The 15,948-nt window shown below is 37.7% G+C and overlaps 1 protein-coding gene across 10 annotated transcripts; it reads right to left on the reverse strand.

The window, feature by feature from the left end:
* Window positions 1-1,655: 1,655 nt before the first annotated feature.
* Window positions 1,656-15,217, reverse strand: SIEL (ARM repeat superfamily protein). 10 transcript variants are annotated; one of them, XM_088886344.1, is made up of 13 exons: window positions 14,156-15,216; window positions 13,624-13,704; window positions 12,274-12,507; window positions 11,431-11,622; window positions 10,739-10,879; window positions 10,389-10,478; window positions 8,484-9,007; window positions 6,336-6,889; window positions 6,048-6,127; window positions 5,521-5,942; window positions 4,085-4,131; window positions 3,974-4,004; window positions 1,656-1,910 (listed from the first exon to the last, which is right to left on the reverse strand). In XM_088886344.1, the coding sequence occupies exons 1-9, from the start codon at window positions 14,843-14,845 to the stop codon at window positions 6,099-6,101; spliced, it is 2,535 nt and encodes an 844-aa protein (XP_088742470.1). In that variant the 5' UTR covers window positions 14,846-15,216; the 3' UTR covers window positions 1,656-1,910; window positions 3,974-4,004; window positions 4,085-4,131; window positions 5,521-5,942; window positions 6,048-6,098. The 10 variants fall into 10 exon arrangements, with proteins under 10 accessions (XP_088742470.1, XP_010248865.1, XP_010248862.1 ...); XM_010250563.3 differs by having other exon boundaries at window positions 6,048-6,889; window positions 14,156-15,217; XM_010250560.3 differs by having other exon boundaries at window positions 5,521-5,644; window positions 5,727-6,889.
* Between the last annotated feature and the right edge of the window lie 731 nt (window positions 15,218-15,948).

A 15,948-nucleotide genomic window follows, 5' to 3' on the forward strand; every position in this document is an offset into this window, starting at 1 on the left:
CAAACCCGACAATGGATGGATGGGTTTTAGGTTTCGTAGGTTTCGTTTAAAGTGCTTTTCACCAGGAATAAGAGAAATTTACATGAGGCAATATGACCAAAGTATCTAAATCAACATCAGTACGTACAAAAGACATGGATGAGAATGATCTGTTGTATCCTGGCCCATTCATTACAATTCTAGTTTTAGTAAAATGGGTTGTTAACTTGTTATACATGGGCTCTGCGGAATCCACAACGAGAGAAGAAATTGCTGAGATCTTGAAACTGCCCAATCGAATCCTTCCATTCTAAGGCCCCGCTCTCTTTCACTCTTGGTTTGGATCAAGACAAATTGTGCTCTCTATCATGGTTCATTCTCCTTTTTTGATAAATGGGTAGAATATTTTTTGTCAGATTTAGATGATCTTTGGTTAGAAAAATCCTACAAGTACAAATGATAGAAGATCTTGTGGCAATTGCAGCCCTGGTGCATTGCTAATTGTTACATTATTCCTCCATTTTCTTTAACAAATGATTTATCATGTTTTGATATGAAATGTAAGTCTTATTAAAGAGCAATGTTATTATTCAATTTTTATGATGGTCGGCTGGTATATAAAACTAAGGCTTTAAAAATCAAACCAGACACAGAATCATTTTGGCCACCGGTTCTTGGGTCCAATTCTCCAACCGTCCAATTCAAACAAATGGCTCATTCTGATTTAAAACAAAATAAATTAAATTAAATTAAAACAGGCAAAACCGTAGTCCAGGTTGATGGTTCAACCATTCGGGTCAACAAATCACTAACCAAGTCAACATTTCTCGAGTCAACCAGTCCAACCATCCCATCCGGTCCGATTTTCAAAACCATGCAGAAAACTAGCAAGCTCACCTAGATTTTAGGTTTTCTTCGTCGAATTCCCTTGCCTAGGCAGTCCATTGTTGTCTAGACTCTCCCGTATATCTTGAGCTCTTGACATCTATGTGTAAGTTATATCTGCTTGGCTTGCCACCTTTGTCCAAGTAGTAATTTTCTAACGAAGGGGCCTGATACAAAAACTCCGAAAATAAGGAATATTTGGAATCAAAGTTGTAACTACGGGTGATCGTTTCGCCTATTTCTATCCTGATCAAGAGGCCGGGCTCAGCCTAATATGTGCCAAGTCCCAATACTTTAGGTCCAGCCGTCCAGTACCAGACTGCAATATAAATACCACATATTTACATATAGGGACATTAACGGGTTTGATATGGGTTTGCCTAGACTCTAAGGCTATGTTTGGTTTGAAGGAAAAAGTAGGGAAAGGAAGAAGGTAGGGAAAGCTAATATGTCCCTACCTTTCCCTTCCTTTCCCTACTTTTTCCTTCAAACCAAACATAGCCTTAAGGGTGCATTTGGTTTGCAGACAGAAACAGAATCGCCTATTCCAGGCATCTGTTTGGTTCAGTCAGGAATTGGAATCGAAACCGATTATTGCTGTTTGGTTCAATTAGAAATTGGAATCAGAATCAGCCAAAATTTCTAATTCTACCCTTGCTAAAATAACCTTAAAAATAGCCCATTTATTATATATTTTTAACATATACACACATTGGCAACCTACTAACAAAAAAAATATATATGAAAAAAAAATGAGAAAAAAAACACAAACAAACAAAAATCACCAAAAAAAACACATAAACAGACCAATAGCACCTCATGTATTATAAAGAGCATGAAAAATTTTTCCAATATGCAAACAAAACCAGAGCTACTCATCAAAAACAAAAACAAAACAAAACAAAGCGCATGAGTTCACTGTACTATCCCAGAAGTCTCTTGTTCCGGTTAGCATTGGTAGAATGGGGGCGGACCAATCTTTGAAGAGAGTGTACTCTGCTGCAGTAAGTTCTTAGGACAGGCAATATCGCATCGCACCACTAAACCTGCGGATGAGAAAAAGGAAATTTGATGATAAGACAGTAATTAGCATTATGAAGCAACTGCAATTATGATGACAAAACGATGCTGGACAACTATTCAGGGTTTTGGAAGAAGTGGAGTGAACATGGACATTAGCCTCCAGCATTTTTGCATGAAATGGCAACTCTCAGACACAAGTCACACAACAACGCATTTTCATACTAGTTGGCCTGAGATTTTACCATAATATCAAACAATGACCCCATATAAGCATTATCAAGCACATTAATAGAGATAGAACATCTTTCTCGGAAAGAGTAAGCTTCAAAGGCATAATGATTTTTTGCCAAGTCATGTATAACTAATTGATGGGATCAGCAAAAACTGGATATGAAGTCCACTTAAGGAAGCACTGCCTGGATGCTCAATAACTATAACTTACACAATCTGCAAAGGATGCAGGTGTGCTTCTGTCATATGATCCCAATCTCATGCTTCCATTATGGCCATCTGCAGAGGTTTCAGCCTACTATCAAAACTAAGATGTAACCACTGCAGTGCTGTTAAATTTCCATTGATATCTACATCCCTAGCACAAAAATAATAATAATAATAATAATAATAATAATAATAATAATAGGTTTTCTTAGAAGCCCTTGGAAAACCATGCAGCCCCCACTTTACCAAAAATTTCCATAATTTTTATGAGCTATTATATCCATCAATTTCAATAAAAAATGAAAATAAAAATCAAAGAAAGAGCACCATGCCTAGGTCATTTGGAACCTTACAGTTTATTAAGCTTTATAACAAGAACCATTTGTGCCACATACAACTAAACCCCTTTTGCCTAAACCTTTTGACCACCAACAAACAGCAATTTCTCAGACACCAAAACCAAATAAGATTAATTTGAGCCTCCTCAACTAAGCATGGATGTAAAACATCTATCTATGGTCCAACTACCATTGGTCAACAACTCAAGGAAACAGGGGCCCAGCAACCAATAGTATACAACAAGGTCGACTTAGGGTTAGGGGCCTTGGGTTGGTATGGCCCTTTCTTTAATTCTGAAGTAGAATTTTATGTAATGGGTTCAATGAAATAAATGAGTAAATGATTCAAACTGAGAGTTACCCATGGAGTCTTGGAGGCACTGACCACTTGTGGAGGGATTGGGGCTTGACCAATGTTATGTCAATTGGGACTCTCGGAATTATAAAGCCATATGAACAGGGATGCTATAGTCCCTTGTACCTTAGAACCTATTGTTTCAGATTTTCGGACGCCTCTGTAAGCAGTTCACACAATCACACTTTAAAGAAGTGAAGTTTTTCTATAGGCCCAGAAGGAACAAATGCTATGCCCATAGATTAGCTGAGAAGGGACTTAACTCTTAAGTGTGCCCAACAGTAGTTGTTTGTACTTCGAGCACTAATGTTTTCTTCTGTATTTCTGATCTAAATAAAGGGGCACCTTTTATTTTTGCAGGGCCCTTAGGGTCAATGAAGCAGAAAGCTTAGCATGCTCATTGAGCTAGTAGACAAGAATTCAAACAGGACACACAGTGAACACTTTCTAAGATACAGTTCCTGGTTTTCTCTGTGAGAGAGATGTCACTTCCTAAGAATTCAAACAGCTTTCTCTACAATTAGCTTCCTCCACAGATCATCACTCATCAAGTTGCGTGCTGAAATTCCAGAACATACCTTTGATGATGGGAACGATGTTCCATAGAGTGTCCAGGCTACCTTGAAGACTACTGATAACGATCTTTATTGAAGCCTATGAAGGCTCTCTCCCTCGTTTTGTCTAATAAAAAAACATAGGGTATACTTGAAATATTTAGCACAAAGCTAACAGGATCCGCAGAGGGATGGTAGGGATAGGGTTACAGGTTGATGATGAAAAATGAACACCGACTGAACTTGGCTAAAATATATATGAAGAGATTTGGCAGAAGTTTTTCAACCAGCACCCAATTTGATGTGGTCAAGTAGAAACAACCAAATTTAGCATGCATTTCAGACCTTCTACTAAAGATCTATTAAAAAAAATGCTATAAGGAAAATTGAGGAAAACATACCTTGTGTTTGATCTGGTCTGCAGCGGAAAAACTGGGGAGGAATGAAAAAATAAAGTGAGAGAGAGGAAGAAGAATAGGAAAGAGGAGAGAGAAAAATCGACGGTGATTTACCTCGTCACCATCGCCAGAGTTTCGGTTCAGATCAGTACTTCGAACTTCTGCCAGAGGAGGGAGTGACAAGAGAGAAAGGGGAGTAAGGGTTAGACAGTTGGAATCCGGTAGAGAGAGGTTTGAGGGTTTTTTGTCATTTCGGCTTTTTCTTATATTAAATAGCAGGAATGGGATTCCGATTCCAGGGGGTGGGTCGGGAATTGTCATTCCACCTGGAATGGGAATCAGATTCCGATTCCGCCCAACCAAACGCCTGGAATCGGAATGGAATTTCGATTCCGATTCCAGACCCCTATTCCTGCGAACCAAGCATACCCTAAGTATCTAACCCAACCCTCTAATATTCCCACCTGAACCTGGCCCAGGTTGGTAAGGTGTCACTTCATTAGTGAAAGAAGAAAAACTAAAATAAACATGAAAAGAAATCCTAAACTTTATAGCTAGGAGTCATAGAAAATGGAAAGAACACCAAATACATATGTAGGATTGTAGGGGTATTATGAGCCAATGAGACAGGTAAGCCAGGTCTGAACCTGAACCTACACCAGAATAAACCTGACCTTGCAATTGACATCCCTAATTACATGTATATATGAATATTGTTTGTTGGTTTATAGTATATTATATATTACATATAAAAATATTATAATATGATACAATATATATACTATATTAAATAAAGCATAATATAAATTTTACACATACATATCTAATATTTTACATATAAAGTCATAGGCCCAAAGCCCGGCCAATGGTCGCCCCTAATTCTAAGCCCTCAAGAAAGGTTTGCTGCACCACTCAAGGAGCAGTAAAATGTAAAAGGAAAGAAATATACAAGGGATAATTCAATTAAAGTTTATAAATGACAAAGGTAGTTAACGTAGTCATAAACCCTTGTGACTACATTAACTACCCTTCCATTCAATTGCATGGTAAGGGGGTGTTTTCCAATGCAAATTGTTTTCATGTTGTGAGTTCCAAAATTAATTAAAACCACCTGGTTTGAAAATAAATTTGTTCCTAAGACAAAAGGTCAAAATACAGAAAACATGCTCTTGGTTATACATGTGTTCATTTTCAAAACTGAAACAAAAAAAAAAAAACATATTATTGAAATTCTGGTTAAAATAAATCATATGATTTCTATACTAACAATATTTTATTTTTTGTTTTGAAAACCACCATTTTGATGGCTTTAAAAATGTGAATTGCCTTTTAAAACAAACCCAACTTGCTTTTGCTTTTCAAAACAAAAGCAAAGCTCAAGAACGCATTCTTGTTTTTTCACTGATGTACCAATTTCAGAAACAAATGAAAACAAAAACATTCATGTTGTAGAACACCCCCTAAATGGTTCATCCCAATTGCCTTACACTTGTTAAACGTTTATGGTCATGTTATTGCTGGATGACAGGATTCCCATGAGAAATATTTACCTGAAGATTAACCACATCAGCTCCAAAATGCTGTCTCTTATTCCTTGAAAGCACGGATCTCAATTTATTTTTCCCATGGTGACCTGAATGCTGATGTAGCATTTGGCAATAAGATGGCACACTACTGATGCTTCCACATGCACATCAATAGACATAATTAGCTAGAGCGGATTCTTGAATACATGGTGAAAAGACAATAGACAGACCTCTGTTTTGTGTTGTTGACTTAGGGCAAACAGAACACAGCTGGCCATTTCAGCAACTTCATGGGAACTGCAACACCTCAAGAGAAGATTGGATCTCACTTGAATATATGATCAAACAAATGAATCAACTTTGTAACAGAGCCCAGTGGTCCACAATCTATTTGCATGAGTGTAATGCATAGCACATGCAGAGGGAATCATCTCTTCAACTTCATCCTATCCAAGTATCAATCTTATACAATCAATCTATAGAAGTATTAACCAGATAAATCACTTTTTCCTCACAAAGAAATGCGAGTTCATGTTTTGGCCCCACCCCACCTTTCACCAAGTGAACATCATGAGAGGTGTATTCTCTACCTACAGTTGCTCTCAAGGAGAAAGAGACCACGTTTGGAGTCCTGTAAAAGGGAACACTAAGTGTGACTGTCCTGACCTCATCACAACCTCCAAATTGTTCCAAATCTAGAAAGGCATATTGAATCGAATTCTCTACAGCCATCATTATCCACAATTTGTCCTCTAATGAAATATTATATAGAGAAATCTGGAATGGAATGCCCACAGGCAATCCTGATACAAAATGAAGAGGGTTTTCAGAGTCATTACTAGGGATATCTAGTTCTGCTTTCATATGCTTGAATCGTCCATTGTATACAACCTGCTTGAGGGAGAAGAATTCAAGTAACCTCTTAAAACTCAAAGGATCGTATGAAGCTCCATCACCCAAGGGACCCAACTGAAGGAGCAATTTCTGTAGTTCTTTAACAAAATTGGAGGGTTCAAGAGTTCCTTTCCCACAAAGAAGTTCTATAGAGGACATTGTAGTATACAATCTATTGAGTGTGATAAGGTGACAGCATATTTCAACCTTGCACAATCTCAACACACAAGTCAAAAGTATCAGTTCTAAGACATGAAATTCTTCTTCTATGCTCAAACCTGAGAACTTGTGTCTCAATCCGCTGAGACCAGATTCTAGTTTCTCCAATAAAAGATCCAACCTTCCAACTCCATAAAATTGGAACATTTTCTTTGGCAGAAAATGTTCCCATATCTTTGCTAGCAGTTGGATTACTTGAAGATATTGGGATGTAAAGGCCAAAACATCAAAAGATCCAAGTGAATTAGTGGTAATTGTAGCCAGCTCTTCCTTGCAGTTCCTGTATATCATAACAGAAAGGCAGTCAACAATCAGCAAATTTACCGTTACTCTAAAAGGAGGGAACTAACCTTACATACAGATACAGTTATATTCAAGTATTAGCTTGAAGATGTGATGCACAGCCAAGGGGTTCATGACATTCCAATGGTAATTGATGGACCAGTACTAACTAGGGGTACAAATTGGGTCAGGCCCCTGGAAAGAATAGGGTTGGATAAACTGGATTAGGCATAGGAAAAATGCCAACTGATTTAAACCTAGTTGGATTAAGGTTGTGCCCCTTGAGCAGTACAAAAAAGAACTAAAAAAACAAAAACAATCCAAAGCTGATCTCAGATTATACTAGTAACATCAATACAAACATATGTATATTATGTGCTTATTTAAATGTTACCTCTGATATTGTTTTGAATAGTTAATATCCATGCTAAAACATAAATTAGTAAAAGGTTTGCACAGCAGATAAAAACTACCTAAAGACCATCAAATCCTAACCCATGCATTTCTTATCCAAAATCCAATTAGACCTGTTCACTGGCTGGGCTTCGGGCCTGACTTTACACTATGTCAGGCTCAAGCTTTGGGCCGGGCCCATTCAAAATTTGGCAAAAGCAAAGCCTGAGCCCGGCCCATGAACAGGTCTAATCAGTAATCACGATCCATAAATATCCACTCAAAAAGCAGAAATCCCTATTGTTCTGTCTGAATCTCCACCTTCCACTCTGCTTTCCTTGCCTCCACTAACAAAAGTAGCTCTTTTGTTTTTTCCTAATTTCTCTTTTTTTTTTTTTTTTTGCAATTTAGGGTTAGTTCAATTGAGAGAGATCACAATTTCTATGGCACATGAGCTCATGGCTGAATTGAATGATTTATTGCTTTGTCTTTGTGAGCTTCTTAATGACTGAATCTAAATGGGTTGTTTACTGTACCCTCAACTATGTTATTATTTAATAATTGTATCCCCAAAAGACAAAGCAATAAGTCATTCAGTTCAACCACTTCATCCATTATCAAATGGCCCCTTAGGTGAAGCCCCTTGGATTAAGGTTGAGGTTTTATTACTTTAGGTTAGGCAAGGTTAACCTCAACCAACCCAACCAGGCCCAAGTTGCACACTACACTGACTACATTGACTACATAACCAATAGAAATGATCAAACCAGCCAAACAAAAAAGTAAGATACAAATCCAAAAATTGACTCTTAAGATGGTCAAGTTGGGCTGGTATTTGACCAAGGTGATCTTTATGTCAGTTAAGGTCTCTTCCAAACCTACATGGAAAAATGCAAGACAGAAAGAAGAAAAAAAGGAAAAAGTGGGTAGCCATATCCTCCTTATGGCCCCTTCAAATCTAAGTGATTGCTGTTTGCATCACGTCCAAAATGCATATAGCTTCTCCTGGAGATATTTGTTTATCAAGCTTCCACAAAAGAGAACATTCCCACAGACCAAATGAAGGCTTGTGTTACAACCTACACTATGACAAGGGTTACATGCTTCCACCAAGGACCAGGAGGAGAAAGACTACAAAATGAAGTAATGATTGAGCTATTTAGTCTGTAAAAGAGCAAATGATAAAGTAAGACTAGAACCTTAATGTCCTTAGTACTTCAGTGGTGCATCCTGACTGTATGTATGGCCAAGTTTCTGCAACTACTTTAAAAATACGTTTCACAGAGACTGTGACCCATTCTTCAAATTCGGTTGATGCATGACTTGGGACATACATAGATTGAGCATCAGAGCTATTACCACAGTTACTGATTTGTTGCAAGAAAACTTCTAGAGGATTAGCTCCCTCATGATCACTGTGACTTGGGCCACCACCTTCAGCAACGGGCAAGACAAGCTCATTTCCCCTAAAGTTCAACTCTGTGACAAGAGGTAGAATGGATCCACTGCAGTGAAACAAGTAAGCTAAAATGGCATCTCGATTTGTAGAATCACTCAATGAGCGAGAGATCCTTCCCAGAAAAGGAAGTCCATAGGAAAATATTCTTAGTGGAATGTTGCAGGCACTATGTTCATGTGAAAGAGGTACTGAGATGGCTAACACCAACAATGCAGCTACATTTGCACTATCAAAACGTAATTCTCCTTCACAGGAAGGCTCCATCTGAAGCAAGAGAAAAGCAAGAGAAAATTAATGCAATTAGCATTTTGAGTTTGATGTGGAGAGAGCAGAGGCAGTTTGGTAATAAGACAATAAGGAAAACTCTAATATAGAAATAGGGGAAAATGATTGCAAGGAAAAGAGAAAATATAGCAGTAACTCTAAGCTTCACAAAGGAACCTAATTTGAGACATTATATTTTTGTATAAAGAAAGACAACCCCAAGAAGGCAACAAACCAGTAAGGGAATATACATATAATAAGGATTCTTCTAAAACTTCCACATTTCCTTCCGAGCAATAGTGGATGTCATATTGTATCACATCTTGAATAATTGAAATCTAGTAAAATGTAAGTTATATCTGCACAAAAAGTTATGCAAAAAAGATGTCTATTATATATACTCATCCAAAATGAGTGAAAGTTTCCAATCATCTAATTGTTTAGAATATCTATTTTCAGATGCTAGTACCCAATCACTATGTGGACAAATGAGTGAAAAATGCACTGCTTTTACTTGTATGATAGCAAAATACTGAATTATTGACGGTTTAAAATACCAATACTATCCAGTTGATTACACAAGTAATCTAGACTGTTCATTCACCTGACAACCAGAGAAAGGACAAAAGTTGTATGCATTTAGCCTGGAGGACAGATTCATGTATTATTGGTGGTTTCCTTTTCTTCTCTGGGGAGGGTGGAGGAGCACTGGGGTCATGTCAGAGGCAAGGTTCAAAGTATCGACACGTATCAGCCCGTATCAGCCGATACGTATCGTTCTGGGACCCCTCCGATATGCCCCTACAGTGGGTGTATCGGGGGTCTGACCAGTTCATGGGGTGGAGGAGCCCTAAACCGGCTCCCCTGAACCGGTTGCGAAAAAAATAAAAAAAATAAAACAATAAAAAGCAGTATCGATTCGCCTGATACGCCCCTACCGGCATATCGGGCGTATCGATATTTTGAACCTTGGTCAGAGGGAGTCATAGGTTTCAACAAGTTAGCTCCTGCTTTCAGAGTGGCTGCCAAGAGGGGAAAAGCTCCCTGAAAGCATTGTAACCACCTCCAGATAGTTGTATACCCCATATTAATAACAAAAACAGAGGCCAAAGATCAACCAGTAATCCATGCAACCCCATTCGTGATGCTGCCTTGAGATGGCATTTGACTATTTGAGACAGATTTGATTAGCTTCTGGTGAGTGGTGAAAATAGTTTCAATCTTCCAAAAACTGCTGTTCTCATTGATCAAGCTAGGACTTGACTCTTTTTTGTTTATTCATGACAATTGAAAATAAGTTTCACAATTAGGTGATAATATGCAACATCTGAAGCCAGAAATGAAGCTTAAGAGTAAAAATTGAGAGACGAATGCTAACAACCTCTTGAATGACCTCCTTTATAAAGCTGACCACAAAGTTCCCATGATTTCTACCAATATCAAATAATAAGGGGAAGATATCAGCTTCATCCTGTGGACAATGACAGAATGATGAGATTATGGATCATTGAACAAACACAACATGTGTTACCAAATCAGATTCAGTGCATGTCTGGACTTAAGATATTGATCCAATAAATCATGGAAGTCAAGGGCAAAAATCACTACTATGCACTAGCCAAGAAACTGTAATGACTATATCTAACTTGGAAAGTCCCATTTGTTTCCTACAAAACATAAGAATTCAACTTGAAAGAAGTTAGAAGAAGAGGAAGGGGTATTGAAACCAACCTGCGGATATGTTCTCAAATTGCTCAAAAGGCCACTAATTATGGATGCAAACATTGCCCTTACAGACAGCTTCATTATTCGAAATATTTTTCTAGCTGCAGATCTGATTAAGCTACTAGTATCAACTAGTGTGCCAAGCAACTGCAAGATGAAAGTAAGACACAATTAAGGAAAATTATACAAGCAAGTGAATTTGAGAAGGAAAAAGAAAATGGAAACAAGAATAAGGTATAGAGAACATTTATGTAGATACAATTGGGCTGCCAGAGATGGTTACTGTGAATGATTCGATTAACACTAGTCCAGTCCTAGGTCTGAGATAAGTAAGGGTTCAGTCTAAGAAGAGGAAAAGTCAATCTCTCTCAGCCGACCCACCTTATATTTATACTCTTTGTATTAAATTAAAAAAGGCAAATCTGTCCCTCATTAAGTATGGGACACACAACTTAAACCCAGACAAAATAGACAATTCAACCTTAATTAAATAGACAAATGACTAAACTACCTTTGTACTGTCGATTCTGACAGTTACTAAGAGATTTCTGAGGGTAACCCTGCTGAACATCACAGTCTTTGAGGCCTATGGTGTATCAGCAGTTGCATTTCTTGTCAATGGTTCTAAACAGTGGGAGGATGAAATCTCCTCAGTCATTGACTCATTGGTGTAGACTAAGAAAAAACCAGAGAAATACCATGTGCATGTGTGTTTCTTGCACCCTTAAACAACCACATTTTGCCATATGATACATTGTTTCCAAAGCTTGTAACCGAACAACAGTTGAATCATCATTCAGCAAGTCCACCAGCAAGTCTAAGGCATCACTTGCAAACTGAAGAGAGAAGATAGAGAGCATCCCCAAGGAATTACAAGCTGATCTCCGTACCTTCAGTTTATAAAAGTAAAGAATTGTTAGTATGACAAATGAATATAAAAACCTGCTTCCCAACTTCAGGAAACAAATAATGCTGAGACTTGAACAGGACAATTAATAGACCCAATCTCATAGACCATATTTAGTGCTTAATGTATATGCATGTGGCAAATATAGTCTAGACTGGCAACAGAAGAGGGGTTCCAGCTAGGAGATTTACTTCCCAGCCTCTTAGAACAACTTAGCACATTGACTTAGGAAATTTCAGAAGCTCCCTTTTTCTTTCTTCTACATGTGCTTTTGGAAGTGTTGTAAAAGACGCAGCCAACAAATTAAACTCATCAACACAATAACAATTTGATTCCAATAAGCCCAAAAAAGTAGCAGCCCCCCATATACAAGAAAACATCTTTAGCTTGCTCAAATTTGGGAAACAGACATTAACAAAAATTTAAACATCAAATGCATTTTCTTTTAAGATATCTAAATGTCTTGGAGAATTTTAGGTGTATATTTGTCACAAGGATTTTTTTATTAGTATATTTATACAAGGATCACATGCTATAAGTGTGATTCCCATTACTTTGCATCTACACCATGTCAACCTCAGAGTTTATAGATAAAATGAAGACAAAACAGAGAAATAAAATCTACCCAAGTTACCTCATAGAATTCATCCTCAAGGCCATGTACAAATGCCCCAGCAGCACTTGATTTTGATAACTCAAGTTCTTTTTCATGGCACTGGAAAAATATTTTCTTTTCTTTTATAACAGCAAGTGTTTTCTTAGACAGGCTCTGTAATAGCAACTCCTCAGAAACCAGCTCTAATTTCCCAAGTGCAACAAAAGCTTCAATTCTCACCTCCACACTCATATCTCTTACCATAGAACAAAGCTGCAGATGAAAATCATTATCCAATTATAGAAACAGACTTGTTACTCAAAAACTAATGAAGATAAGAAAAATAATTAAACTGGAAAGGGCAAAAGAAAGAAATATTTATTACTTATTTATGATATAAGATAAAAGTTCACCATACATAATGCCCCTTTCCTTTTTAGTTATTATTTATTATTTATTGCAAAAAAAGGAGATAGATGTATTTGCTTTTTTTAGACAAAATCCCAAGCAAATTTGCTGAACTAAACCATCCAACATTTCTGTGACATACAACTGGAAAGGCATGGCAGATTGTCAAGAAAAAAACTCAATGATCAATGGATTCAATCATGTTCCACAGAGTGTTGGACAGACTCCATTAAATGGATGAAGTGACCATGTCTGACACACATTGTGGACCTTTTTTATAGGCATATGAATTCAAAAAAAGTATAAGGTATTTCAATATGAGAAGCAAAAACCCAAAGCAAAAGTGTCATTTGCAGAGGTGGAAGATGGTTCACCATTTTTGGATTTTTTTTATTGGCAATACCATTGGTAATTAGGAATTATAAAACTCCAATTACGCTACAATGATCAATGAATCAAGTGCAACATAAGATTCGTAGAAGAAATTGGTATTCTTGGTTAAATAAGGAAGTTATGATTGTAGGTAGGGTGGAAGACATTGTGCAACAACTACTAGAATATCCATGCATAAAGATTGAATATAAAAAGTACTTATCAAGAAAAAGAAAAGGAAAATGAGGAAAAAAAGAAGCAAATATTGCTTTGATTAAATATATTCATGTCACATGGGAAGTTGATAGCTGAGCAAGAATTGAAATTAGGAACTTTACTTCCAGGTGATAAGTATGTCTTCTTTTAGCAAGATGGGAGTATTCTAGTGCCCCACTTTGCCTTCGGTCTAAGTTTGTTACATGTAGAGTGCCCCATCCAACATCTGAGACACAGACATTAAACTCTTGGCAGTCACAGATCGGTGCAAACAATTAACTGGTTAATGGCCAACGATAGCAGTAGTATAGTGAAATAATCAGCATAGAACTGGAAAAAGGAGACAAAGAAGGAAAAAATCAATTACAAGTATGTCAAGAGGTGGAATGATACCTGAACAAAAATTACATCATACCAATCTCTTTTATTTGCTTCATCATTTGGTGCTACTAAAACTTGTCCCCAATCACTGATCTGGAATTACAATGAGGAAATGTAAGTAACCCATTAGCTAGACCAGAAGTACGACCATAAATGACATCTGGGAGACAGAGAAGTAAACCTATTTATGATCACCAGCTTGAACATCATTTCAACCAATAATAGTTTGACAACTATACAAGCATAACTTATATACTTCATTTAGCCTACAATTGCCAATATGTAATATATTTAACTTTGTCCTGCTGGTAGACCATACTAATAACTAACCATCTGCTCAACAGATAAGCTACATTTCCACAAAAAAAAGATGAATTTCATACTGAATTGGCCCTAAGCAGTTAATAGAAGAACGGAACACATATATAGTAGAACGTCACAAAGCCTCTCCGTTTCAGCAAATCAGCAAGTATGCCATTGAAAAATGGGCATGCAGATATTATTAAAAAAAAAAATGTAAGAAAGTAACAGATAGATGTCTCACCACACGAACTGCAGCCGACCTTACACGTTCATCTATGTCATGAAGAAGCTCCATCGCACAGCCATAGCATTCCTTAACTACGGCATACTCCTTACCGTCTACGGACTTGCTTAAACCCAGTAAGCCAACCAAAGCAGAACTCCTCACGAAAGGATAAGGGTCCTTCATAAACGCCAAGAACAAAGTAATCAAGAAAGATTGCTTAATGTGAAATCGACTGATATTCGTGAGAAGCCATGACCTCCTAGTAGTAACAGGACTGAGAAAGAGCGAGAGGACAAAATTCTCATCAAGGTCATACATGGCTGTCGCCAAGCTATGATCGTGCTCTGCAATCGTGAAAAGCACACTGAGGACTTCCACGGCAAGACCATTGGAATCTTTATGACCCGCTTCATGGGCACGGATGGTGTTGAAGATGGAAAACGAGAGGTGTCGATGATGGAGAGCAATGTCAGATAGGAGTTTGAGGACATGATGAAGCAGGAGAGGGTCTGGTTCGTATTGCAGAGAGCGAACTAGGGTTTCGAGAATGCAAGAGATGGTGTGGTCGGATGTAGAAGGGTTAAGGATAAGAGCCCTGGCAGAGGCTAGGGCTTGAACATAGTGACGCCGTGTGTTGGCAGGTTGGGCAGTATGCAGTGCGATATACTGTTCGTATTTGCCCCAAACATGTTCTTCCATGTTCATTGCAATGGAAGCTTTACTTGCATCTCTGTAAAATAACTAATATACTATTGGCAATGAAGAGGGCCCAAGTGATGCTGCCTGCCTGCTGTCTGCATAGAGAACGAGCAAGCATCAGAATTTTCGATGGACAGTAACGAATGAGAACGGGATTAGCCCGTGTAGACCGTAGAGTGAGACTACCAGAAAGCGCGAAATTTAAAAAGTAATGGACGACTACGGAAGACGACTACGGAAGTTTGGAACACCGGTCACCGACTCACCGGTAGCGGAACAACGGCTACTCGGTTTACCATATTCTCATTTCTCACCAGCAGGGTCATTTTTAGCCCGGCCCGCAAATTTCCCCTGGCATGAACCTAGAATTTGTGCCCTGGCCCAGAGATATTCAGTCCGGGCCTGGCCCAAAATTTAACGCCTGCCTCGGCTCATAATTAATACTATATCTAATAAAATTGGAACGATACTTTAGTGCAGTGTAAAGGTACGTGTTATCCACGTGCACAATGAAGTATTAACGATTTGATATATTGATATTTGGATTTAATTTTTGTAACTGGCATTATAATGAGTAAGTATCATATAATAGTAAGAGTATAAATAAAGAGACCTCAAAAAGAAAAAAGAGTACAAGTGACAGAGTAAAAATACAAGTTAATGTCATAGAAAAATCTATGCTGCCAAAAAGATATGATATCAGAAAGGACTTTACCAATCAAAATCCTTCGATAAATATCACTTAATTGGATATCATTTTCATATCCATTCAAGGAGTGTAATCAAGCTGAGTTTAATTAATCTTGGGTGGATCGAGTTCAAGTTCAATTCAAAAACTTGAAAATCAAAACTCAATTAACTTTTGAATTTCATACTTGAACTCGACTCAAGTCATACTCGCAAGCTACTCAAGCCAATGGTATATATTAGTTGACCAACGAATGGACCAATTTGGGTTAAGTTGTAGAATGGACCCTTTTATTTATTCTCTAGATAGGGGTAATACATGGTTTTCAAAATTGGACCAGACCAGACGATTTGATTGAAAAAACCCAGGTATCAATCAGGTAATCGGTTTCGTTTCACCCTAAAACCACTTTTTGGCCAAA

Source organism: Nelumbo nucifera, chromosome 4 (genome assembly GCF_055504915.1).
Source record: "Nelumbo nucifera cultivar China Antique chromosome 4, China Antique-T2T, whole genome shotgun sequence".
Taxonomy (NCBI): domain Eukaryota; kingdom Viridiplantae; phylum Streptophyta; class Magnoliopsida; order Proteales; family Nelumbonaceae; genus Nelumbo; species Nelumbo nucifera.

Coding starts and splice junctions, on each gene's coding strand:
- SIEL (XM_088886343.1), bottom strand. CDS start 14,845: ATGAACATGGAAGAACATGTTTGGGGCAAATACGAACAGTATATCGCA. Junction 10,880..11,430: donor AAGAAACACACATGCACATG/GTATTTCTCTGG, acceptor TTCATCTTGCAG/TTGCTTGGCACACTAGTTGA. Junction 10,479..10,738: donor ATTTGAGAACATATCCGCAG/GTTGGTTTCAAT, acceptor CATTGTCCACAG/GATGAAGCTGATATCTTCCC.